At 47.9% G+C, this 27,008-nt stretch overlaps 2 protein-coding genes across 5 annotated transcripts; both read right to left on the bottom strand.

Annotated features, from left to right (window-relative positions):
• Nucleotides 1-2,308: 2,308 nt before the first annotated feature.
• mbtps1 (membrane-bound transcription factor peptidase, site 1) lies at nt 2,309-16,108 on the bottom strand. The gene is made up of 23 exons (XM_040163374.2): nt 15,772-16,108; nt 12,634-13,232; nt 11,641-11,907; nt 10,320-10,517; nt 10,120-10,230; nt 9,882-9,991; nt 9,399-9,515; nt 9,196-9,263; nt 8,595-8,697; nt 8,099-8,250; nt 7,227-7,388; nt 6,996-7,140; nt 6,723-6,911; nt 6,158-6,330; nt 5,945-6,060; nt 5,666-5,822; nt 4,677-4,801; nt 4,515-4,592; nt 4,284-4,424; nt 4,061-4,192; nt 3,788-3,914; nt 3,386-3,516; nt 2,309-3,268 (listed from the first exon to the last, which is right to left on the bottom strand). The coding sequence occupies exons 2-23, from the start codon at nt 12,827-12,829 to the stop codon at nt 3,063-3,065; spliced, it is 3,204 nt and encodes a 1,067-aa protein (XP_040019308.2). The 5' UTR covers nt 12,830-13,232; nt 15,772-16,108; the 3' UTR covers nt 2,309-3,062.
• A 612-nt stretch (nt 16,109-16,720) lies between these two features.
• On the bottom strand, nt 16,721-26,680 carry pskh1 (protein serine kinase H1). 4 transcript variants are annotated; one of them, XR_005710123.2, is made up of 5 exons: nt 26,463-26,680; nt 25,101-25,686; nt 23,391-24,263; nt 17,990-19,487; nt 16,721-17,328 (listed from the first exon to the last, which is right to left on the bottom strand). XR_005710123.2 is itself a non-coding variant. In XM_040163603.2 (4 exons), the coding sequence occupies exons 2-4, from the start codon at nt 25,167-25,169 to the stop codon at nt 19,170-19,172; spliced, it is 1,260 nt and encodes a 419-aa protein (XP_040019537.1). In that variant the 5' UTR covers nt 25,170-25,686; nt 26,463-26,678; the 3' UTR covers nt 16,721-19,169. The 4 variants fall into 4 exon arrangements, 3 of the variants coding, with proteins under 3 accessions (XP_040019537.1, XP_040019538.1, XP_040019539.1); XM_040163603.2 differs by having other exon boundaries at nt 16,721-19,487; nt 26,463-26,678; XM_040163604.2 differs by having other exon boundaries at nt 16,721-19,487; nt 26,254-26,666.
• Between the last annotated feature and the right edge of the window lie 328 nt (nt 26,681-27,008).

A 27,008-nucleotide genomic window follows, 5' to 3' on the forward strand; every position in this document is an offset into this window, starting at 1 on the left:
AGTGTTGTATACTGTGTAAAACAAAAATGCTTACAAAAACAAAATGCTTTGCTTTGTGGACCAAAAAGATGAAAAGAATGTTTCCGTTTGATATGTAAAGCTGTTTTTCTGTATAGACACTTAGTAGCGCTTCCGAACCGCAGTTTCCGAACCGAAAATGCGATCGACGCAAACGAAACCCCGGTGACGCACATTGCTTCTGCTAAAAAAGTATATGAGCCAACATGTTTTAACACACAAAAGGCGCTTACTTCTTGTTTCTTGCTCGCACACGAAGACGGGGAATCTTGCCTTTTTAACCTTTTTAACCTGCTTTTATTGTTTTCTATTCAATTTTTGTAAACCTTTTCGCTTTTTTATATAAATAATTCTCCCTTTTGGGGAACAAAAGACCATTTGTTTCCGGGGGATTCCTTTCCACTGAGGGGCCTCCTCCAAGGGGCTGAATGACAAGAACACCGCTTCGAAACCTGCAGACACCAGTGAGTGCCCTTATCTTGATACATAGAGGTACCAGTCATCCCCCAAGGGCATTAGGGACCTAATCGGTATGTAAGGACGAGCTCACTCGACGGAGGGGTTACAGGTCAAACATATACGTAGGTCCCGGGTGAGAACTTAATCAAAAGGTTTCTTAACTCAATAAAGTGTTAAAATGAGTGTCACGAATGTATCGTCTTAACAACCTACTTCACCATCATCCGCGTTCAATTTGTTTTATTATAAACTACTAATGAAATGTCTCCCAAAATTGAGATTTGTATTTGCAGAGAATGGACAAAATAACAAAAAAGATGCAGTATTGCAATCTCGAATAAACCAAAGAAAACAAGTTTGTAATCATTTTTAAACACAGACAATACGTCAGAGTTCAGATCTCGCCTCGGCATGCTCCTCACCCGTCTTTCAAAGCGCTGTTGGGTGACTTCATTCCACTCCTGGGGACAAAAAAAAAGCAACAACTTGCTTTGTTTGATGCCTTGAGACCGATCCATCTTCCTGCTGGTCACATTCCGGAGGTTGTCAATGTGATGCGGGTCTGGAGGTCGCGGCTGGCCATGACAGAGTCTTTCATTCCATGGGTCCCATCATCTCAAACTGGTTGCTTAAACATGACAATGAGTCATAGTCACCAGATCTAAATCCAACAGAGTGCCATGGAGGGATTTATTTATTTATCCATTTATTGTCCAATTTTGGTGAGCCTGTGCGAATTGTAGCCCCAGTTTCCTGTTGTTAGCTGACAGTAACGTCACCTGGTATGTCTTCTGCTGTTGTCTTCTTCAAGGTGTCACATGTTGTGCGTCCATAGATGGTATTCTGCATTCCTTGCTTGTAACGAGTGAGTTCTTTGACTTACGGGTGCTTTTATATCATCTCCAAGCAGTCTGCCTTTTCTCCTCCGACCTCTCACATCACTTTCGTGCCGCTCGCTGGATAGTTTCTCTTTCTCTTTTTCCGACCATCCTCCTTAAACCCTAGAGATGGTTGTGCTTGGAAATCCCAGTAGATCAGCGGTTTGTGACAAGACACAAACAGCCACGCCACGTTTAAAATAAAGTCACTTAAATGCCCTTTCTTCCCCATCCGGATGCTCGGTTTGAACTTCAGCGAGTCGTCTTGACTACGTCTACAGGCCTAAATGCATTGAGTTGCGGCCATGTGATGTCATTGACTGATCAGCAATTTGTCTTAACAAGCAGTTGAACAGGTGTAGTCTACCAGTGATACCTTAAAGGATACCTGAACTAGTTCTTTACGCACCTGAACAGATGCTCAGTCATTGGCATGAGTGAAAGGCATATGTTTTTCCTGTGGGCCATTTATAGACATCCATGCATGTTAGATATTGTTGTTCAATTGTATTTTAAACACAAAACTACACACATCTGATCATCTTGGGAGGCAGAATTCCACCGGGCGAAGATGTTGAACCAGCAACTCTTCCTGCTGTCCTCGTGCACTTTACGCTCAACTCAACGCTGCCTTTGCAATGTCGGAGTTTCGATGAAAGGCATTGAGGTCGCTCACATGCCTTTTCAGGGTGTGCACTTCATCGTTACCACGAGAAAGTGCAATATTCGCCTTGTGTCCAGTCACAGGACGTCTGAGCAGCTCTCTGGTTGTTAAAATGCTCGTGGAAAGCCTTCAAAAAGGGCTTTCGTTTGTCAGAAAACGAGTCTGTAAAAGGGCAAACGTCGCCGATCAATTCTCTCTCGAAAAAAAGAACCATTCTACGAAGATACCATTTAGCTGCCACTTCACTCTTGCACACATGCAGCTCCAAAAAACAACAATATACAAGCACTTTGAGAATGCTTTTTTTAATTGATATATTTGAACAAGTCTGTCAATGCTACTTTGTCGACCATTAGATCATGAAGGAGGACACCAACAGAATTCCTGGCCAGAGTTCGTTCGGTAAAGAAAATATAAAAACATGAAAAGACTGATTTCAAACAGATTTGGTCAGGTCATACAAAATAGTGGATGTTGACGTAAGAGAAGACGACTTGGACGGTCCTCATGTTTGAAATGTCTGCATTCGGTGTGTGCTGTGTGTGTGTGTGTGTGTGTGTGTGTGTGTGTGTGTGTGTATGCCAACCTAAAGTGCATACAGCATGGTATACATGAGATATCTTGTCCTCACCAGAATGCATGTTAGGGTCTGAACAGATTCAATAAATATAAAAACACTTTCATTGATAAAGAGACAGTTTGGTCAAAGAAAAGAGCGGGAAATGCAGACGAGTCCGTCTCAAACAGGCATTTTTAGGGCCAGGTGTATCCTGTGTGTAATACTGTTCATTAGTCCGCAAATACACGCACACACACACACACACACACACACACACCAGCCACGGACGGCCTTCAACAAACACTGTTTCCAGCCTCTTGAGAGACGTCCGGAGCCTGGAGGGCATCAGAGCAGTGACCCCTCCCCCCCCCCCCCCCTCCCGTGGTTCCACGGCGACGCCGTTGCTACTCCTCACAAGTTGTCCGTCTAACAGCATCTCAGTCCGCAGATGCCACCGGCAGCAGTCCAGAGTTGCACTCTGCAGTCAGACTGTGGGGCTTTTCCCCGTGGCGGTGGCGGCCTGCGGCTGGAGGTATGCGGGCCGTTTGATGCGCGGCTTCCTGCGCTTGGGTTTGCTCTTGGCCTTCGTGAGCTGGACCACGAAAAAAGACAGGACGACCATCGCTCCCAGGAAGGCGAACACGGGGATGGTCTGGCCCACCTCCTGGTTGTAGCGACCGGGCATTATCCCTAAAGGGCGTTAAGGTCGCAGGTCAAATAGGGCCACCTACAACTACAAATGCTTCTTTTGAGTTTCGCTCTAAAACGAATCCTGAATCAGAGTAATAAGGATGAACCGAGTGTTACCTCCCGGGATGTCCCAGGCGCCGCTCTCCCCAGGAGACAAAGGTCGGACCTGGGGACGGTACGCCCTCATGTTAGGTAGAGCCACTTTGTCCAGATCCACCGACAGGAGCTTCTGGTGCTTCCACAGGTTACTGAGAGCAAAGACAGGAAGAGAGAGAAACAAGAGGTGAGTGGGGGAGAAGGCGAGACAGCGAGATGGATTCTCGTTCACGCCCATCGCCAAACTGAAGCTTCACTACAAGAGAATGATTTACTTTCACTTTGATTCCAACGGCTGATGAACGCTGCCGCTAAGATCGCAACGGGACGGAAAATCTAAAATTATGATCCCCGCTACCAAAAGCACCTGGGCTGAATGGACATTCACGGATGGATGGATTAAAAGAGAATGCTGCGTGCTACCTGGGCGCTGTCTCGTTCAGTGGCTGTGGCTTCGCCCAAGACAGGTGAGGGCAGGCGGGCAGTGGGCGGGGCTTGGGGTCTCCGAGGTGAGCTTCTAGAACTTTGGAGTAGCGGTAAAGATGGTTGCCTGTAAAAATGGATAAAAATACATATCTGAATGATAACAATGACACGCGACAGCAAGGTTCACAAGCAGACGGAATAGTTCAGACGCTAACAAAGGAAACCGTAGCATCATGTCTGACAACGTAGCGTTTGAATTTCCTTCCTCACCCTCAAGCCTCTGCGGCAGTGGGCGCTCGGCGCCCGTGGGAGGGGCCACTCTGCTGTGGGAGTGGCTGAGGCTGGGAGGCGTCATGCTGTAGGACGTGTACTGCAGCAGAGCGTCCAGCAGCCAGAAACAGTCTGAGAGGTCGTTACAGAACAAATGTTAGGACATCACCATCGGCTCAAGAGTGACAAGGCGACGCGCGTCCGAGGGCAGAGGAGGCGTCACCTTTCTGCCTGTGGCTGTCGTCGATACAGTTAGAGTCACCGTACAGGGCTATGCGACCTCCCCCGTCAGACGGCGTTTGGTACAGCCCGAGGATGGGAACTCCCTCCACCACTGCCGTCTCCTGCTTTAACACTTCCAGGCCTGTGAAAAGAGCACGCACGCACGCACACTGTGGTGTTATATGTGAACAAAACACGCCGAGTTTAGCTCGGCTCAAAACTGAGCGGGTACCTTGGTCCTTGAGGTTCTTGGCAATCACTATCCCGTCTTCTGGGAAGCGGGCGATGCTGCAGCCTGAGGCGTAGTACACTGAGAAACAGAGGCGGCATGAGGAATAATGCAATCAGCAGCTCGGTTTGTGTGTCTGCGTGTGTGTGTGTGTGTGTGTCTTACTGTCATGATCAGCCAAAGTGAAGTCACCCTCGTACAGCCCGTCACTGAAGGCCATCCCCCACACCGAGATCAGGTCGTTCAGCGCCGGTACGTTAGCGCCCCCTGTGTCCGGCATCCACCACTGCCTGCAGGTTACATCAAGAAAACCAAGTCAACCAAAGTTCCCAATGTAGAAATCTAACAAAGTCAGTCGGGCAGCAGCGTTGTTGGGCCGATGATGCTGGGGAGGATAGGGCAGATCTATAGCTATGGGAGTGCATTGAATGGATCTACTGGGATTCTACAGCTGATTAAAATGTATTGGTTTACTAATGAATAACCCACCTATGAATAACCTACAATTACAAATGAGTAGATAGAGCGAAGCATTGCATTGAAATCACCACCATCACTAGAGTACTTGGTTAAAGACAATAAAAAACAAAAACAAATGAAAGTCATTTCCCCATAAAGAAATAAAAATAAAATACAACCCGACTCAAAATAACTGCAGATTTTATGGGACGAAAATGGACAAAATAAAAAAAACACAAGATCCATAAAGGAGACGTAACGATAGCGGCACGCTCGTTAAACGAAAACGCTGAGTTCATCATTTTGTTTTCTTTATCTAGTTCGATGGATCCAAAAGACGCAGCGGTGAACGCACACATCTGAAAATGAACGGTTGGCATCCAATTACAAAACAAATTACTCCGCATTATATTTTGAAGCCACAGAGGCCATATTTAACTCCTGTAATCTCGTGGAGGACGTGGAACAGCTTGGGTGTGATATGGACGCAGCAGCCAGGAGTTCTTAAGTTGTACACACAAAAGTCGTACTGATGTCAACAATCCCTGTCCACATAGATTAAGGCGGAACTGAATGGCTGTTTTAGTTTTTTTATAGGCAATGTTTTTGTCAAGGTTTCTCAGAAGGTTTCTCTTCTTGTCAAGAAGATTTATCAGGTTGTAAACAGACAGTTTTTGCCAAAGACGGGGAAATACCTGGTGTTTTCGTCATAGAACTTGACCTTCCTCATGACCGACGTGTTGTACCAGTCGCTGAAGACAATAAGCGACAGGCCGTTGTCGATGTCTCGCCTCAGCTTGGTGATCTCTTCGGGGAAATACTCCTCCTCGCTGTCCACCATCAGCAAAGTGCCTGCGGGGAAATGACAGCAAACAAACCCTGTTGTGATCCGTTGCTCAACCAAACTGAAAAAAAAAACGGCCCTGGAGCTGCATTCTAATACCGCTGAGGGTTTTTAGTCCCTCTGCTCTCACCGTACTGGCTGGCATCGAAGCAGGTGATGGGCGCTCCGAGCACCTCGACAAAGTATCCCATACTCCTCAAGTGCTGGTACATGTCCTTGAAGTTAGTGTGGATGTGGTCTCCATTCCTGGAAAAATGAGAATTAAAAACAATCAAGTTTTTAAAACGGGTACAATTCAAGAAAAAACACACACACACACACACACACACACACACACACACACCAGTCTAGTGGGTCGTTCTTCATGCGCAGGTTGTCTCGGGGGAAGTAGCCGGGCGGGTAGCGCAGGTTGTGGTACTGGTCCCACAGCACCCTCTTGCTGCGTGGAGGCGTTGGCACGATCTTCACCTTGATGGGCAGTTTGACGGTGGAGGTCAGCTCGCCGCCCGCCTCGGACTGCAAGGGGTGAAAGGTCAACAGGACGGCTGGGTTGTAACTGGAGAGGAGCACTGAACCACAGAAGAAGTCGTGCAGTTGCAGGTCGAGTAATCCCCCCCCATAAATGGAATTGTGATTTGATTAAAACAGCTGCAGCCAGATGTGGAGGTGTACAAGTTTTGAGTACATCAATAATAACCAGCGAATAGGCTGATAACACAGTACACATCCTTCTCAAACCTGAATAAGATTCAGGTCGCCATTGAGTGGGCTTGATAATGACGTAGCTAGCAGTAATATTTACATGGTTCAACTGGATAAACACGGATAGAAGTTATTCATGAGCAGCAATGCGCACATGACACGGCCGAGAAACAAAGCCAGGATGTGGCGTTGCCACGGCGACTCACGTCGTTCTCCGCGGGCGACGCCACCGTCACCATCACGTGGCCTTGCGCGACGCCTTCCCACGACGCCGCCTTCTTGGCCACGGAGATGGACACGGCCAGGTAGCCGGCCCACGGCCACAGCACGGGCGCATAAGAGACGGCCACGTCGACGTGGTCGCCGTTCTGAGGGAGGTAGGGCTGCCACACGGGCTGAGCGGCAGAGGCAGGAAATGAGGTTCAGCCGTTTGTGGCGCTGCGTTTTTGGGGAGGATATTTCCGTTTCTCGGCGCTCACCTTGTCGACGATCCTGCCGGTGACACCCATTCCGTTGAGAATGGTCACGTTGACGATGGTGGGCATCCCTCCGTAGTAGATGGGCTGAGAGCAGTACGGCCACATGTACGGAGACTCCGTCAGGTCGATGTAGCTGGGAGAAAGGCTGGCGGGAGACGAGAGGTTAAGATAATGATAACAATGACACGTGTTGTGCCCATTGCCCGACAAAATGTCATGACAAGTCCTCACCTGGCCTGAGGCTTGTAGCTGTTGAGGATCTGGTAGGCTCTGATGAGGTCCAGCTTGCCGTGGCCCTGCTCGAACATGTTGACCCCGGGCAGCCGGCGGGCCGAGGCGATGAGAGCCTGCTTCATGGAGGCTGGGTTCACCAGCTCCCTGTTCAGGACGGTGCTGCAGGGCAGAGGAGGAGAGGCTGGGTCAGTTCGGGAGCGAGTGTCTGTCAGGTTCCACAGGTTTATTTTTTACTCAAAAGCGCCGGAGGGGAAGAGGAGGGATGGGCCGGAATCCGTGTGTGCCGTTTTCTCCTGGGGAAGGAAGGAAGAACTGGCTGTTCTCGACGAGGGTGGTGTGACATTTATTCTCCACAAAACGGGCTCAGCTACAGCCGTGTAACAAAAGGGCTTTCACCAATGTCGAGGCGGAACCAACACCCCGCTTCCCTCGGGACACGTGTGACAGCCTGCTTATGTTCAGCACCACGGCACAAGGCCTCATTACACCGCATCAGGCTTCAGATGTGTTTAGGACGCCCTCACAGTAGAGCAGCACCATCACTTGGACGTTTGCTGTGCAGGTCGTCAAAGAGGAGCCTCAGGAAACTGCAGACTTCATCCAAGCCGCAGCTTACCGTGACCCTCCAGGCAGCAGACCACCAATGCAAAACGTCTTTGACTGCTTTACAATGGAAATATTCAGCATAATATTCTGCAGTTCTGCAGGCATTGTGTCATGAAACAATTGTGCTGATGAAAATGCACGGGGGAAAATACAGAACAGCTGACAGCCATGAAAACAATAATCAAATCAGAAGCCAATACCGGTAACAACTTAAAACAACTCCCGTCACTAGAAGGCAACACAGTCCCGTTAGCCACACTGACCTGGCCAGCAGAGTCACGGCTCCCGCCACCACAGGGGACGCCACGCTGGTGCCGGACAGGGAGCGACAGCCCTCCTTCATCCCCGACCCCCGGACGCCAGAGCCGTAGGTGACGATGTCTGGCTTCACCCTGCCGTAGCCCCCGGGCAGCTCCTAAAGGCGGCAGCGGGTGGGAGGAGGGACACGGATCGCGAGATGATGGGCAATTGGTGATGTGAGGCAATTTGTGATACTCAAAAAAGTGTGAGAGCAAGAAGGTGGAGAAAAGACGACTGCTTTTAAAAAAAGGCCACATTCTGAAATGCTTCTGGTGTATTCAGGTTGGAGAGCTGACTGTCTGACAGACGTTGAGGGGCCGAGAGACCAACGGGATCAGAGAAAGTCTCAATCAGATCCCAAAGCAAACGTCTATGGTTTGACTAGTTTATTAAGCAAAGGGAAGAAGTCAGCCAAGTGTGTGTGTGTGTGTGTGTGTGTGTGACCCTGGGGTAACTCACCCAGGTGGTCATTCCTCTGGAGGAAAACCGAGCGATGTTGTCCTCAAAGTCAATCCCTCCGACGCCGATCACGTCCATCTGGTCGGCCGGGTTGTTCAGGGTGCTGCGAGAGGGAAACGTCCGTTGGATTCATGCACGGAACTAAAAGACTAAAAGGTTCACCGTTCCAGATCCAACGTTTAACGCTTAAGTGTTCTTTTACAGAGACGGTAGAGTCAGCAGATGTTCAGCAGGGTCATAAAACACGGTCCGTCTGGGGTCATTTGGGGGGTCGAAGTGCAAGAAAGTAAGTGTTTTTATGCAAATTAACCAACAGCAGAAAAAACTGACAATATAAAAAAAAAAAAAGGAGGAAAATATCCTTTCGAATGGATTGTCCCACGAACATTTAGTGAGTCTCTCTAACCTTTGCTCAACAGCAGCTATTGACAATTATGCGACAGTGTTACTATCGCAGAACAGGCTTACGGCCTTTGTCATATATATATATATATATATATATATATATATATATATATATGAACTAGCATAGAATCATATAACATTATGTCTTTGTTTTTATCAACACAAAAACTAGAAGTTCTTATAGTGATTAGCATACCCATATAGAGGCCCATCGTTGCCAATAGCAGACACCATGATCACTTTGTTGGCAGTGAGCTCCCACACCTGTCAATCAAGAAGAAGAAGTTGTGATGCGTTATGAATGGGTTACATTTAATACCGTTTTAGATTTTCTTTGCTTGGAGTGCAATAATGTGACATATAGAGGGCATAGTACGGGCGGAAGTTGCGCTCTTTCACCTTATCAACAAAGGGGTGGTCCATGAAGTCAGGCCCCCCGATGCTGAGATTGAGAACATCAATCTTCTTCAGGATGGCGTAGTTGAAAGCGTCCAGGAACCACGATGTGTACGACACCTGGCAGGAGGGGAGCGACTGTCATCTGATGTTGATACATTATCAATACAGCTTTTGGGTCACTATAGAGTGACTAATAGTAGCGTTACAGTCATTTGACAGAACAACTGCACAAAGCCGCACTGGAACAATTTACAGAAAAGCAAATCTCCGAAAATGACACAAAGCCGCCCTGACTTTGTATGACGGTAGAAAGTTGGTCTTTCAGCTTAACCGAGGTTATTAAACCAAAATATTCACTATTCCTTGCAAACACTGTCCCCCTTTTCAACAAATGCATCTCATTTCACTTTAATACACTTTCACTCGTATTGCTTTGACATTTTAAAACACAGTCCTAGTGGGTCGGACTAGTTGTGTGTGTACCTGGTTGTTGGTGAACACTCTGAAGATGTGCAGCTCGGAGTCGGGGGCGAAGCCCTGACACTCCCTCATGCTGGCGATCACTCCTGCTACGAATGTACCGTGGCCCAAACCTGGGGAACCGGGGACGAGACACGAGACACGGACCATGAACGAACCGTCTCACACACACTCTTTCAGTCCAGTACCAGTCTGCTTGTAACCATCATCAGCAAAATGATTCGTTTTTTTCTCTCCTCACCATCATCCAGTGTTTTTTCATTAGTCCAGTTGGTTCTCTCCTTTACGTTCTTAAAATGCGGGTGCTTCTCGCTCAGGCCCGTGTCAAACACCGCCACCTTCACGCCAGAACCTGTGCACAAATCAAAAAACAAAAGACTTTGAGGCCGACGTTTAACCCTCCGTGAGAAGAGTCAACAAGGCGCGGTTTGGCGGTCTGACCGGTGTGTCCCATCTGCCAGAGCACGTCCGCCTGCAGGATCTGGGCCACGTGGCGGGGGATGGCCCGCAGCAGGCGCCGGCTGGAGTGGCGGCCGGTGGCGTGCCAGAAGCCCGTGCCCAGCGACAGGCTGGTCCGCCGGAAGGGGCGGGACGACTGCCACGAGCGGGTGGCGTTGCAGGGAGCGGCGGGTTCGGGCGCTGGAGGGGGGGACGAAAGCGCAAGCGGTCGTGTTAAAAAGGCAACGGGGGGGGGGACATTACTTCGCCCTGGTCCAGTCTTCTCCTCACTTCCGTCTTTTGTCAGTGACCAACTTCTTCTCTCTTATCCTTTAATTTATTTTTAACGCATTTCAGTTAAATAAAGCAACCGCTTGTTTACTTATCGGACAAGTGACTCGGCTCTGTCGCATTCCCATTAGCGTCTGACGCGCTGTGCTTTAAGCTCACTTTAAAACATTATTTATGGCCGTGAGCGATGCGGTCGCTTAGCAACGTGAGCCGTGTCCTTTGCTTGCGTGGGACACCTCAATAGTTAAAGTATGAATGTGGGCGGGTTCACGCGAGTCGGCTTTTGAGCGTTTCATCGTTTCCTTTGAACCCAGCTGAGCATTCTGGCCAAAGTTAGAACAAACTAAAGTTCAACTGAGATAACGGAAAAGGCGAGACAGCTACGAAAAGCTGAATCAATGTACAGTGACGTGAACGGCTTAAAGTTTAAACAAACAGCTTCCACATAAATGAGCAGGAAGACGTTGAAGAGAAAAACGCTACTTGCCTCAGTCTGAATGGTATTTATAGGAATTGAACAAACCCATTCATGGTAACATGCTCAGAAGATGAATGGTTGAAGAATACCGAAAATGTCCTGAACTGAACTTTGAGAGGAAAAGAGTAAAGTGAAGAAATCCAATTAAACCGAAGATTGTTGTATCAAAAACTCTGCTCAGGAAATTCCCATCTTATTTAGTTGAGGGCACACTGAAGACTTTCATCCAGGGCGCCCCCCCCCCGCCCCCCATCCAGGGAGGGCCCACCACACTGACTAACCTACTCCCTCCTGGAGCCAGCAAACAGACCTTCTCTGTTCCCCGTCCCCCAACACACACACAAGTTGGCGTACACTTGTATGTCAACACATTGTGACATTCGATCCTTTTCCATGCCGCAAAAACAGCAGAGGGGGACAGATGCGTCCTCCGACTCGGCAGGACAAAGAGACATTCAGAGGCCCGTGGCAGACTCGCAGAATAATTCTTTTTTTTGTCTTTTCAGATTTCTCAGTGTTTTCCTACATTAAAAGGCGCGGCGCTGGCGGACTCACAGGGCGTGTACTTGAGCGTGCGGAAGACTTTGCGCTGCGGCGTCACCCTCTTGATGTATGGGTGGTCCTCCAAGGTCAGCAGGCTGCCGGGCGAGGCCTGGCGGATGTGGACCAGCTCGAAGTCGCTGGGGAAGTCGGAGGCCGGGTTTTGCCTCGGGACGATGCGCCACTCCAGCGCGTCGGCGTCGGCGGCGTTCCGCAGGGCGCTGCTGATGTACAGGCTGCGGGCTTTGGCCGAGAAGTACCCCGTGAAGCCGATGATGTACTCTGTGGAGGAGGAGAGGGCAGAATGGTTTATTTTTTTCGATGGACAGAGCAACGTTTAATTGGGCACAGAGGGCGATTACAGCAGGATGCAGCGCTTCGCTCGCTGGGATCCAGGAGGGGAGGAACACTCCAGAAAATGTCTCCTGTCAGGAATCCCTTTCCTAAGTCCTTGAGAGGGACGATAGAGATAAGATAGGGTCGTGGTGTCGGGTTTCACCACGTCCTGGATGTGAGCTGGTACGTGAGCACCAATGTATTGAACTGGATGCGGGTAACCTTACTTGTGCCGCAGCTCTTTAATGAAATCGATCTACATCTTAAAAGTTTGGTGCATAAAGTCATGTATTAAGTATTTTCATCCCTGCGTTAAAAACCTCTTCCTCCTCCAGCACTTTCATCGACTACGAGCGGGTGAAGCATCTGGCCCATTGAACTTAAGCAGTGACTGTTGAGATGAAGAGTCCCCACTCAAATCGGCAATTCATTTGAGGAAAGAGCAACGTGTCAAATGGGAATACAGTTTTCCCACCACGGTTTTGAGCTTTAATGACAGTTACAGGTTAAAACCGTCAGAAAAAGTACACAAAAAAGCTCGACGGAGACCCCCCTAATTCTTTGGATCACCATTTTAAGGTAGATAGCATTGCCACACAAATATGATCATATTTATATTATCCATAAAATACCAAAATAAAGCCATTTCTACCTGTTTCTATTAGTTCTTACCATGTTCCACCACCTTGGTGGAGAACTCCAGTTTGAGGGTTAAGTCGGAGCAGTTGGATCCTGACGATGAGGGGAGGGGCTCTACGCTAGGGGCGTGGCCAGGGTCCAATTTGGCTCCTCCCATTGACTCCATACCAACCAGAGGCACGAAGGCCACCAGCAGCCCAAAAAGCACGGACGCCGCCAGTGTGATCATTTTGAGTTATATATATATATACGCGAAATAGCGCGCACCATCAGTTTGACCCGGTCCGATGAGCAGCAGGAAACCTGGTTGGGGGGGGGGGGGGGGGGGGGGTCAAGGGTTGGCACGGAGCATCATCGGGTCCACAGCTCAAACGCTGAGTCCATACTGCAAACGGCCTGAGCAGCTAGATGAATTTCTTTCGGCGTTTTCTCTCCATGGCGGTGGCCCAGGGTGGAGGTCAGTGGTGCAGCCAGAGTGGGAACACGGTCGCCATGTTGAGAGCCGGAGGAGGCAACCAGGGAGAGCAGCGGTGATGGTCGGGGGGAGACCGGGGGGGGGGGGGGGGCGCTGGCGGAGGGAAGGCGCTGCCGACGATGTAGTCGAGTTCCACTGCGGTCCGTCAGGCTTTTATCTGCAAAAAACAAACAGATCATTAATCCTCAACGTTATAGCAAAAGGCTAATTTGAAGATTCTTGGAGGATTTCTTTGTTTAGCAAATAAACTCAACGTGTTCCTTCATAGTTTTGAGGACCATTGAATGAGAAGGCACGTCCAACCTTTTGACTGGTACGGACTGTACTGTAATGTAATTAATTCCCATCAGTCCAGATTAATGGCTTAATCCATTTTTTTTGTGACCCTCAGCAAATGGAATCAATCCTCTATTCATCTCACAGCTGTCGCTGCAAAACCATTTACATCTGATGGCATCCAGGATTTAGACGAGAGCCGGATACCAGCGGCCAGCAATCAATATTTACAGTGTGATAACCATTAGTCATCGGAAAATGTTCACACATATAAAGCCTTCTCAAACAGTCAAACCTTTTGGCAATGATTCCAACATTTCTAGGGCAGGATATTTTATAGTCAAGTAGTGAACCTTTATAGCGCGGGGGGGGGGGGGTCACTAATGAGCGGACCCCCAAACCTATAACCGATAGATAATTGAGAACTGTAACATTTAACCGGTGCAGCCTTTACAGCGTTGTAAACCACATGGCGAGCGCTACTGCTTGAAGACGTCTTCCAGGTCCGAGTGTTCGGGTATGCATTAAGCGATGTGTGTGTGTGTGTGTGTGTCCTCCGTTCTATCCAGAAAGGTGCGACTCTATTGTCGGGCTGTCACTACAAATCAAACACTCCCATCAAAAGTTTGTTTTTAAAGAATTTGAGTTGACAAACCCGCTATGTATGTATGTGTGTGTGTGTGTGCGCGTTATCCAACCGCCCGGGGAACTAGTTGTTATAATTACTTATTAATAAAGAAAGAGAAAAATATATAGAGTTAGCAGTGTAGCAACACGTCCAGATTCTGCACGGTCCCAAATGCTTACTTCACTAACAGTCTTTTAATTACACGCGAGATATTTAAGCCAACCTGGTTCTCCTCTCCAATCGAGCAGGTCTTTCAAGTTTAACTTTCAATGGCATCATTTCGTTGTGCAAAAGGCTGAAACAGCACGTGTTGTTCATTCCTCTCTTCTCCATGTGGAGAGCTTTTTAAAGATTTATTGTTTATTGAGAGAAATACATTTGTTTCCTCTGCCTGACCAAAAAAAGTGTTGCAAAGGAAACGCTTTAACAAAAGTTGATCAAGAAAGGTTCAAATCCTCGTCCTTACTTCGGTCGCTGTTTTGTTTGTGTTTTGTTAGTCACACGTCTACTAAACCTGTTCAGCCACCAACGGCTGAGGAGATTCATTCTGCAGGTGTGGACCTACACAAGTGATGGACGAGCAGATGGTGTGAACAGAAGCCCCTGGCTGGTGTGCTGACAGGAGGGGCGGGGGTGGGGGGGCAGGACCAGGATCCTGGTCTGCCTGAGACAACAGTACAAATACGGCTTCTCACGGGGTTGTAAAAATAGCGCCACAGCTTCGGGTAGGGCTGTAAGAGACCGGCTGGGTCAACAGCACACCAAGACACAGAAATGGCATCGCACCTCTGGATAAATATAGATTAGTAGCGGGGAAAGGGCTCAGAGTGCTTGGGGAATAACTCTCAGAAGGAATCAGCGCGGGGCCGTTCTTGTTAGCTGGAACCCTCCGTCCTCCAAACAGTGACACCAACTCACAATAAATATCACAAAGATTAACTAACAAAAGGACAAACGCATAGGTCGTTGATTAAAATAAATTCCAGTCTCCAGTGTTCATCATATAAAAAGGTAACCAATGAGATGACCAGGTAACCAATGAGCTGAACAGCCAACCAATGAGATGACCAGGTAACCACCGAGCTAACAAAATGAGCTGACCAGGCAACCAATGAGCTAACCAGGTAACCAAGTAGCTAACAAATGAGCTAACCGGGTAACCATGGAGCTGACCAGCCAACCAATGAGATGACCAGGTAATCAATGTAATAACCAAGCAACCACTGAGCTGACCAAGTAACCAATGCGCTAACCAGGTAAGCACTGAGCTAACTAATGCGCCGACCAGGTAAGCACTGAGCTAACCAATGCGCTGACCAGGTAACCACTGAGCTGACCAAGTAACCAATGAGCTAACCAGGTAAGCACTGAGATAACCAATGCGCTGACCAGCTAACCACTGAGCTGACCAAGTAACCAATGAGCTAACCAGGTAAGCACTGAGCTAACCAATGCGCTGACCAGGTAACCAGTGAGCTGCGGACTGGCGTTAGCCGAGTAGCCACAGATGAAGGCTCCAGCTTGTCGCCATAAACAAAGCCAGCACGGACGGTCACGCTGGATGCTCGCGTGCCTCTGAGACGCAGCGTTTAAATGTCGAATGTGGAAGAGCGTCATTTTCAAGCCACGAACGTGTCGATGTCGCTGAGGCTCAACGTAACGACGGCTATCTGTAGTACGGCTGGTAACGTAAACAAGGAGACGTGCTCGTGTATTTTATCACATGTACAGCGTCAGCTAGCTAGCATCTTTTACGGTATCTGCTGGCGGTGTGTGTGATGATTGTACTCACCGAGCTTCGGAACGTCGCAGTTTTATGTGCGTTTTCTTCACTCTCAGTGTATTTACACGTTGATGGCTAACGGTGCTCGGTAGGTGCTCTATTGTCCACCGAAACAAAAGCTAGCAGCAAACTCACTAAACGCTACAGCCGCAGACCACTGACGTCTGGTTATGAAGGGATGCCAGGTCGGGTTGGCTCATCCTCCTCAACCAAGGAGAACCGTTAGCCCATCGATACACTTCAGATAATATACATCGCAAAGGGGACAGCTGGGGTTAAGGCCTAGTGTTTTCCTGGAAAGTTAAAGTTGTTACTATTCATCATGGTCCCTCTTCGCTTTCAAAAGCACATTTGTTCACGTTGGGAAAATCTTTTTCAAACCTGGCAACCCACCGGCCCTCCAGCCTTCACGCGCACTCTGCAGTTCTACCAGCAGAGGGCGCTGTTTACTGCCAGGAAAGCAGACTGGGAGAGGAGTACTACATCAAATACTTCACTCTTTGTAATTTCAAATGTGTATTACAACCGTAGCAGTGGGACAGAGCCGCGGGTGCATATTTAGAAATGTAAATGCTTCCATAACTTTAAGGTTAAAAGCCATGGGGGACTTTTTAGGGGCTCTCATCTCATTCAACCTCTTTCATGAACTGTGATCAAACAGTGAGTCCAAGGAAAAGTATTCAGTCCTCAAACAAAGTTGTACGCTGTTATGGTGTAGGACACTTTTTCTTTACTTTACTGTATATGCTAAATTTGGTATGCTGTTAAGAATCTAAAGCCCCTCGAGACAAATGTTTGATACAAAATTGACTTCAAAATGTATTTTCCCTTTATTATTATCTGCGTTTTGCTCTTCATTATTTCCATGGATTAAACATGAATAGAAAACAGTTTATTTACTTACACCTCCTGTGACCTACAATCGTCTACAAGACAAAATCTAAATGCGATCTCGCAGTCAGGTTTGAGTGTTTTATTGGCACGTACAACTCACCGTTTAAAAATGTTTAAAAAAAAGTTAATGGTAGAGGAATCAAAGTGTTATCATTCATTGAGACACAATAACAAAAAAAAAAAAACACAAAAAACTGTTTTCAGGTAACAGTGATGAGTTTGCAACTTCATTGAGGACGACTGTTTACATGAAATCACAGATTTTTTTTTTTTTTAAAGCAAAAGGAACACTTTTTTTTGTTTTTTTTTAACAAATGTACCGTCTTGCTGAGAAGCTGCTCATGAACCAGTTTGGTTACTCATTGACCGTCGCTCTTTTAAGCCGATATTTAAGAACGAGCTAAATGCGTTTCATTTCAAACAGATGCTCTAGGAGTCTTTTAAAGATGACCACGGCCGTCGTCCCTGTGAAGAAAACAACTTCACTGTGTGTCTGATGTCAAAACAACATTTCGGTGGGTCTTCCTCTTTAACATTATGAGAGAACACCAGTTTTAACGTCGGCCTCATTATCAGCCTTCTATGAACAATTGAGTCGCGCCCGGTAACAGCAGTGTCAAATCGGACTTTCATCACAGGAAAGAGGAAGATGACGTCGTGAGCATCCTGAAACTAGAAAAAAGGACACAAGACAAACAAGAAAGGAAGAAACTGAGGTCAGCTGACATGGCTCGGTTAAGTTTCCAGTACGTGTAAAAATACAAATAAAAAAAAAAGACTTCACAACAGCGACACATCTTATAAGTCTGGGGTAGATCACAGCAAAATACTCAAGTAAAGAAGAGAAGACCCCACTGCAGCAAAGGGCTTTTTGTGGGACACGGCGACGCAAGAAGGATGCCATTTTAAAACACAATTCTATTTAAATGTATAGGTTAAGTGCTTTGCCAGATACAATTAGTCAAATGAAAAACACTCAGCTATTTCTAAGAAAAAGTAATGCTTCTTTGGGGAGTTATTCAATAATCAAATATCACATTTTGACTGAGTTGAGGATGAATCATTTCTATCACAACCCAACAGGAAGTGGCATTCATTAATCATTTGACTTGAACGGTTTAATACGTTCAGAAGCTTTATTGTAACGCAGCCCTCCAAACTATACCTTCATATTAAGAAACACAAATCACTCAACCAGTCCCATTTCTTTTATATTGAAAGTAACCTTGATAGGCAAGGACGCGTAAGTGCACGAAGAAACAGACTGCGAGCTCTAGGTTTTAGAATTCACAATCTAAAATGAACTAAAACCAATAACGGCCTTTTGAGTCACCTCTCCACGCTCATCATCTTCCGTGGTTTCCTTCATGTCGGCCGTGATGGTGGTAAACTTCATCTAGGAAGGCGCTTCTGTTCTACAATCAGTGGGGAACTCGGGGAGCCGCTGCGAGGACGAGCGACGTTTCAAAAACGCGGAGAGGAGAGGATCCCCGCTCTGGCTGACGGACCGTCCGCTCCTTAAGCTTCAAGGAAAACTTAAAACGTGTTTCGGTTGGTTGTTTTTGTTGACGATGGCGGGCGTTACGTCACCTGAGATTTCCTTTTAAGATTTGGTCATTTGATGGATACTAAAGTGTTTTCTGAAATGTCATTTAAAGCCTATTTGAGCTCGTCCATGCTCAGCGGGTGGGGGTGACTGTGGAGCAGTTGTAGCTGTGATGAAGTCAGGTAGAAACCCGTGTTTGTGCCGTCACTAGGTTAGTTATTATTAACTAGTTAGTTGTTTGAACCTGCAAAGCGCTGGTGCGACTCGACGCGACGTGCGCTGAAGTAGGTGGAACGCGCGGGACCCCGAACCGGTGAGCGCGTTCCCAGAAACGAGGCGGAGGGATCACAGCAGGACGTTCATGACCGAGTAGACGCGGCCCGATGTCCAGAACAAAGAAGATCTAAACGCAAAGCAGCTTCACAATCTTTGGACAGCTTCAGAAAAAGAAAATACATGAGCTATAATGGAAACATGAGATAAGCTTGGGAGTTGACTAAATAAAAAAATTTTTTTTAAAAGGAGGACAAGAATGACCTTCAAGGGTGCGAGTCTGTTGCAGTGTGCTTGCAGCAGACGTGGTCCGTGCAATCTGTACAATAATTAATTCACAGCAATTTCCAAATCAGGAATGAACGCGGGCGGGCAGCCCTACTTCTAAAAGTATCCCTTTGTTCTTCGAGAAACTCCAGTACCCAGAACTCTGTTCAACAGATCCTCGTGGAAGGCCATTATCCAGTGACCGTTTGAATAGAGACTAATAATCGCGTCGACGATAATAAATAAATATGGGGAGACACAGCGATCGGAAGGGAACAAAAAGGGAGGAAAAAAAAAAAAGGAGCAGTGGAGGTGGCTCCACCCTGCTGGGGAAAATGATATAAAACCAGGTGAAGGAATGGATGGAGAGATGATGTCACCATGGGCACGCAGGAAGCTCTTGGAAAAGTCTGCCCCCCCCCCCCCCTCAGCCGTTGTATTGCTGCTGGTAGCGGCGGTTGAGCTCGCGCAGCTCCTTCTCTCGCACCCGGCGCGCCTTGTTGGACTTGGTGGAGCGGCTGGAGCGGGTGGACTGCGCCGACTTGGTGCTGTGGCAGCGCGAGGACGCCCGCTTCAGCAGGTTCTGGGAGATGCAGCGCTGCAGGTTCTTCATGGACGAGGACGCGGCCATGCTGACCACCCACGGGTGCTTGATGGCCTGGCCCGCCGTGAGCCGCTCGCTGGGGTCCACCGTCAGAATCCGCTCCACGAAGTCCTTGGCCAGGTTGGACACGCTGGGCCACGGCTGGAGGCGGGAGACAAGACGTCAATTAAGACACTTTTGATGGCGCACATGTCCTTTTTGATGGCTTCGGTCTTTTCATTCGGGGGACATTTCTATTCAGTTGATCTCCACATACACAGTGTTGGTGTCTTTGGACGCATGTTTCAACATCACACTTACAGGCGTTAAAACTACAGCTTTTTATTCGATGAATACGCCGCGTGAGCAATGGTGCTGCAGCTCAGTCTATTGGACACTAGGTGGCAGCAGAGAGATACTGAACTAAACAGTTTGATTTATTCCACTTAATGTGATAAGACATTCTGTAATCATTCGATCTACTTTATTCATTGTATGCAATTTTGCCGCAGCATAACCTTTCCAAAATGTACCTTATCGTCTCTGTGGGTCTATTTAGCACAATGACTGGTACCGAGTCACTATCGCGATACCAGCGGGGCCCAAACACATCTTTACTTTACTGTTTCAACTATACTATGTGTATTATTTAACAATTTGTAACTTTTCTTGAGCCAATTTTGTCTTTTTATTATTTATTATTCTTTGGTAAATTGAAGGACATTTAATTCACTTGGAGTGACTTACTGATGAATCGACTAACGGCGTCAGCTCTACGAACGCGTTCAAGTGGTATTTAACAATAGATTCAAGCTGCTGCTTTCCAATCGATTTAGAGCACTGAAAGGTAATGGATCAAAAGAAATAGCCAACAAATCAACAGAAGATAAGCGAGAACTTTGCGGGCAAGCCGACAAATAACTGTGGAGACGAGGAAAGGCTCTAAAAAGTAATTGCAGTTCCCGTGCATGACTTACACGATGCACGTTGGCGGAAATGTCACCACGACCGAGCTTACGAGAAAACTCCACGAGTGTTTGCATTGCAAAACCGGGTCAATGGACTACGTAATGTTCCTTTACTCGTAAAGTCAACCCCAGAGGATCAGCCCCCGATCCGCTGGCCTTCTACGGGACATTTCTGCGTCTTTCAGCTACGCTTGGTTTCGGTCCCACTGCTGAGCGCGTTTTCCAGCCGCAGCAGAGAGGTCTGCTAGGCGCTCGCCGCCAAACGCCACCCGGACAGAGCGGCTGATCAGCGGCCGAGCATTTCGCTGCGACAGAGACAGACGTTTCTGTGGGGAACGCGTCAAAGAGCCGAGCCAGAGGTCAGAGACGAGGGGCCAGCATTCCACACTAGAATCCGAACCAATGCCAATGTGGCGACCGTTTCCCCATTTGAACATTAACTGTTAGAATTGGCCAATAGAATTAGGGCAGCGTGTTCCTAGTGTGTCTCAGTAGAACGTGACTTATTGTTTTCAACGTGAGCCACGTCACTCTTCTGCTCCCCCTTTGTCAAACAGAAATGGGTCGTTGTGGCGCAGGGGTTAGAGAAGGTGTGCTGGGAAGCACAAGGTTGTTGGTTCGAGTCCAGGCTGCCCCATGTTCCATGTCGAAGTGTCCCTGAGCAAGACACCTAACCCCTAATTGCTCCCCGGGCAAAAATGTGAAAAAGCCATGGGTTTAAAGTGTAATGTAAGTCGCTTTGGATAAAAGCGTCTGCTAAATGACCTGTAATGTAATGTAAAATTAGCTTTTATAAAAGGAAGTATGGACCCCGTCGCTCAGACGCACAGTTCAACGCAAGCGAGAGGATGTAACCACTTATTAAATATTACAGAACTGCTCAGCTGTCATTTACGCCGGAGGGAGGGCGCGTCGACAAACACACACGCGAGTGAGCGCGCCGCGGTAAACGGAAGAAGAGGCATACGTGGACGCGCGATGCGAGGCGACGAGAGAGAGAGGAGAGCGCGTTAGACGAACCCTGTCGCCTCGCAGGAAAAAGCCACACTTCTACTCAGCGACCTGTTGACGGCGCCTCGTGCGGCGTGAGGATTGTATTCCTGTATTACATAAATACCAGGGAGCAGTTAAATCTGCTAAAACTCATTATCTATCTCACCTGGTTGCTAGTAACACCCAGAGGCCTCAGGTTCTTTTTAAAGTGTTTAACTCACTTATTAATCCTTGTGAAAATGACTGTGCTGTGCCATCCACATTGTTGTGTGAAAACCTCCTGAAACATTTCATAGATAAAATTGCTGGCCTGAGCTTTTCATCCCCCGTTTCTTCCGATGGCCCCTCTGTTACTTTTTCATGCCCAGCGGTCTTTCAGCAGTTTGAGCCAGTTTCACTAAACCTTCTTTCTGACATAGTCAAACAGCTTCGTCCGGCTAACTGCCTACTGGATAGTATCCCTGCACGCTTACTTAAAGAGGTTTTTAACACTGTTGGGTCCAGTATTTTATGCTTGGTTAACTTGGCAATCTCTCAGCTGTTTAAACATGCTGTGCAACCACTCTTAAAAAAGAAAAATCTGGATCCGTTAGTTTTGTCTAACTTTAGACCTATTTCTAAATTACCCTTTTTATCTAAGGTCTTGGAGAAGGTGGTTTTTAATCAACTTCAAATCATTTTTAGATGATTGTAGTATTCATGAAAAGTTTCAGTCGGGCTTTAAGCCCCGCCACAGCACTGAAACGGCCCTTCTAAGAGTCTACAACGGCCTCCTCTTAGCTGTCGATTCAGGAAATTCTGCTGTTTTAGTGCTCTTAGATTTGCCTGCTGCCTTTGACACGGTCAACCACTCTATCCTTTTATCCCGACTCAAGCAAAGTGTTGGCATTAGAGGTATAGCCCTAAAATGGTTTGAATCCTACTTGACAGATAGGAGTTTTTCTGTCCACATTGGTAACTGCTCTTCATCTGTTGCCCCTCTGTCCTGTGGGGTCCCCCAAGGTTCCATTTTGGGACCAATGCTGTTTTCTCTGTATATGCTGCCCTTAGGGTCCATTTTTAAAAAACACAACATCTTTCCATTGTTTTGCTGATGATGTACACATTTACCTGCCTGTAAAAAACAATAAGGACACTATCAAGCCGCTGTTAAACTGCTTGAGTGATCTCAAAGTATGGATGGATCAGAATTTTCTCTGTCTTAATGACAGTAAGACCGAGGTTGTTGTGTTTGGACGTACTGAACACCTCCGTGCCTGTGTAGATACTCTCAGTATTTTAGGCTCCCAAATTCGTCCTTTTACCAGAAATCTGGGAGTGATTTTTGATCGTGCTTTTAAACTTGACAAACAGATTAGTTCTGTTGTCAAAACTAGCTTCTTCCAGCTGAGACTCCTGGCTAAAGTCAAGCCCTACCTGCTACGCAAAGACTTTGAGAGAGTCATACATGCATTCATTACGTGCCGCTTAGACTACTGCAACTCACTGCGTGTTGGGTTGGATCAGTCATCCCTTCGTCGCTTGCAGTTAGTCCAGAACGCAGCAGCTCGACTTTTGACCAGGACTAAAAAACGCGACCACATTACACCGGCTTTGGCCACCCTCCACTGGCTTCCTTTGTTTCAGGATGGAATTTAAAATTGTATTAATTGTTTTTAAAATTTTAAATGGGTTGTCGCCTTCCTACTTGTCCACACATCAGAGCACTGAGGTCGTCTAATCAGATGCTCCTCGATGTGCCTGATCCAGGTTAAAAACCAGAGGTGACCGAGCCTTTTCAGTGGCTGCTCCAAACCTCTGGAATACTTTGCCTATTCGTGTAAGAACAGCTCGGACCATTGCAACGTTCAAGTCCCTGCTTAAGACCCACTATTATTCATTGGCTTTTAATTCAAGTTGAGCTTTGATATTTTGACTTTATTCTTTCTCTACTGTCAGATATTTTGTATTGTACATTGTGCTCTGTCTGTGTTTTATTGTATCGCTGCCTTTCGAGCTTGTTAAGCACTTTGTTCAACCGAGGTTGTTTTTAAATGTGCTATATAAATAAAATTGAACTTGAACAAACACGGGGGGGAAGTGTTTGTGAGCGATGGCTCCTCACCTCTCCCGAGAAGCTGTACTTCCCCTTGAGGATCTGCCGGTAGAGCCTCATGCGGTTGTCGTCCTCAAAGGGCATGGTTCCGCTTAGCAGGATGTACGAGATCACCCCCAGCGCCCACATGTCCACGGCGTTGGTGTAGGGCTTCCTCACCAGGATCTCGGGGGCGATGTACTCCGGCGTGCCGCAGGTGGTCTTCATCAGACACTCGTCCCCCTTCTTCCTGCTGCTGGCCAGGCCGAAGTCGGTGATGATGATCTTGGAGTCGGACCCGGGGTGGTAGTAGAGCAGGTTCTCCGGCTTCAGGTCCCGGTGGGTGATGCCCAGGGTGTGCAGGTACTTGACGCCGTCCAGCACCATCTGCAGCACGCGCGTGGCGTCCCGCTCGGTGAAGGAGCCGCGGGCGATGATGCGGTCGAAGAGCTCCCCGCCGGTGGCCAGCTCCATCACCATGTAGACGCGCTCGGCCGTCTCAAACACCTCCATCAGCTGGATTATGTTGGTGTGACGCACGCGGCGCAGGACGCACAGCTCCGACTCGCAAACCTCCCTCCCCTCCCGGTAGCGGGTCTCGATCATCTTGATGGCGTACGGCTGCCGCGTGCTCTTGTGCTCCACGCGGACCACCCGGCTGAAGCTGCCGCGGCCGATCAGCGCTTTGATGTCGTACTTGGCGGTGACCCGGGGGTCAAACTTGGCTCGATATTTCGCCACCTTCTTCCGCTGAGGGTCCGACGGATCGGACGGGTCCTTTGGGGGCTGGGCGGAAGCGGCGGCTTGGGCCTGCGCCTGAAACGGGGAGGCCCCGCCCGTCTTGCTCCTAGTGCCGTCGCCCCGTATGAAGTGCTTATAGATATCCGTCTGAGGAGGATCAACCTGAAAAATACAATTAAAAAAAAACATAATTAACCCTTAGACATCAATGTACATATTCTTAGTCTATAGTTTGTTTAGTCTGACCAATATGAGGCTTCTAAGGCTCAGACAGATCAATATGTGGCTGATAGTCATCAGCTTTTACATGAATGAATCTGAAACAGATACCACATACTTTTTTTGTGGCCAAACACACTGAGTGGGAGGTTTTACTCACTATTTAATTGCTGTTGAGATTTGAGGGTTCTTTAGATCTTTGATCCTATATTTCTAGCATGTGTACAGTCGATATATACAAAACTAGTCAACGACAATTGAGAGAAGAATATATGGATTGTTCCTTAAAAAGATGAATCCTGAACAGGTGGGAAAAAAAGTAAATTTATTGATATAACAAATTTATCTTTTGAAACATTTCTTAATAGTAAAAATTTAAAAAATGTCCCAAATCCCCAAAAGACGCATTTCAACCAACAGTCAAGAACCCAAATATCTTCTAATTAATATCAGAGACGGTATGATGATCAGTTATCAAAATAGTTTATGATTGGTGTCCGTTGTTCGGTTTTCCAATTGCAACATCTTGTGACACTCTGGCACCAAATGTAACTCCAACTTCCAACGACTAAAAATATTTGAACCCTTCCAATATTCAAATGCTGCAATGTCACTAATCATTTTATAAACTAAGTAGCAATAATATTCTACTTTCAGCTTCTCACACATATTACTGCTACTTTTGCTGCTTTCTAGAAACAACAGCATCAGGGGAGCTTTCAACGCCCCCCCCCCCCCCCCCCCCCCGCCCATTACCAGAAGCATTGTCGACCCACTGACCTTTTTGACCAGGTCCAACTGAACGTCCCCTGGAGGCTCCGGGAGGACCTTGCTGTTCCTGCACCCCATCACATCAGCCTGGGCCACTGCTCAGCCAGCCGCACAGGCCGCCAGGAGACCTGCCTCATCACAGCAACGGCTGATCCAACACACGGCGGGCGTTCAGCATCCGGGCCGCACCCAGGCGGAGGGTTCATGAATGAAGCCGGGTCACGCCCACTCGAGCCCCCCGCGAGGCGGCATCGGCAGTCGCACCTCACCGAAGCACCCGATGCACCCGACCCCAGTTTAAAGGGTGTAGGGCGGCTGGATTTATTGCGGGCGGGTGTGTCTGCGCGGGGCGGCACGGATCGGTGGGGGTCTGGGTACCTCGAGCCCCTGGAAGTACCTACCAGGGCACCATGTCCAGACGGCTTACTGTGTCAGGGAGCGACAGAGGTTCTATCAAACAGCTGAAAGTGCGATCGCCTTTAGGAGAAGTGCCGGGATCCTTTTTTTTTTCGGGATGGGGGGCTGTAGTGTCAGCAGCGGTCTTGATACAGATATAGCAGCTCCACTGGAGGCCGGAGAACAGCGGAGCGAAGCTCTGAAACACAGAAATGAAACATGAGTGATGGTGGTTTTAAGGCCCAAGGGCCAGTAACAGAGGCGGATATCTAAAACACAAGATGAGCAGCACTGAAGTCACACTGCGGTTTCCTGTGGTAGTTGTGTGATGAGGCCATTATTGTGAAACCAAAATATGATCACAGCCATTCAGACGTGTTCTGAGAATTCAGAAAAAAAAGAGGGAGACGCGTTGCCATTGGTCACTTATATCCGGGTATCGAGAGCTGCTTTTTCAATATTGATAAAACCTGTGAGGGCAAAATGTTTTAAAACACACCCCAGTCACAGCAACGGGACATTAACGGGAAACACCGCTAAAAACGGTACCCGTTAAAAGGACCCGGGACAACTTTCACCAGAAAGTTGCATTCAAGTTTTGGTAGAATGAGAAAGAAAGAAAAAAAAAAGTCCAGGCCCTACTCATGTCAATGTTTTTCTCTGCAGCCGAGACCCCGTTGGACCGTTATTTCCGGCAGGACATTCCTCGCAGACCTCCACCCTTGACCCCGACGCTGCCAGCGCGCGAGCGGCTGACCCTCCTCACCTCGTTAGCGGTTCCGAGGGCTCGCGGCGCGCGAGCGTGCTAACCGGACTAGCCCGCTAGCGGCGAGCAGGGCAGGACTCCCAACTTTTTTTTTTTTGCCAAATCCAGCCTCCTCACCCCACTCTCACTCGGCGGCGCGCTCCGGTTTCACCCCCGCAGTTTCACAACTTTATCCCCCCAAGTCGAGCAAGTGAAATCCGCCGCTTCACCTGTCAGCGACGCGACGCGTCACTCCGCCGGCGGGTCATTGAGGCTCTGTGGAGAAACATGGGAAACGATGTATTTTTTTTTTAATCTCTCCCCCCTCCTTGTCGGTCGCTTTTCTGGCGATGTTTTTTCGCCCCGAGACCGCCGTCTCACATCCACAGGAGAGTGGAAAGACGCACGCCAACGGGTTCCGGTGCTTTCAAAATAAAACCACGAGCGGTGTTACGATCATGATGTGTTGTTTTTCCTCCTTTGCAGAGCTTGAGCTCTGATTTTTTTAATTATTATAATTAACAACTTAAACCAAACCGCATATCTGACCAACAAATACTGCTGAGGATAGTACTTACTTGTACGGAAATGTCATATTGGTGAGAAGTATTCAGTTACAGTGTCACCATCTTCCATCTTTTAAGGAATATCAAGCATTGTGATGGCTTCAAAGCAGAGAGTTTCATTAAGGCCCCACAACTTGTGGTGCACAATAAGGTCTAGTATTGTTGATACTGTCTAACATCTGGTTGATTCTGATTCATTGAAAACGTGAT

The sequence above is a fragment of the Gasterosteus aculeatus genome, chromosome X, assembly GCF_964276395.1.
Source record: "Gasterosteus aculeatus chromosome X, fGasAcu3.hap1.1, whole genome shotgun sequence".
In the NCBI taxonomy this organism is placed as follows: Eukaryota; Metazoa; Chordata; class Actinopteri; order Perciformes; family Gasterosteidae; genus Gasterosteus; species Gasterosteus aculeatus.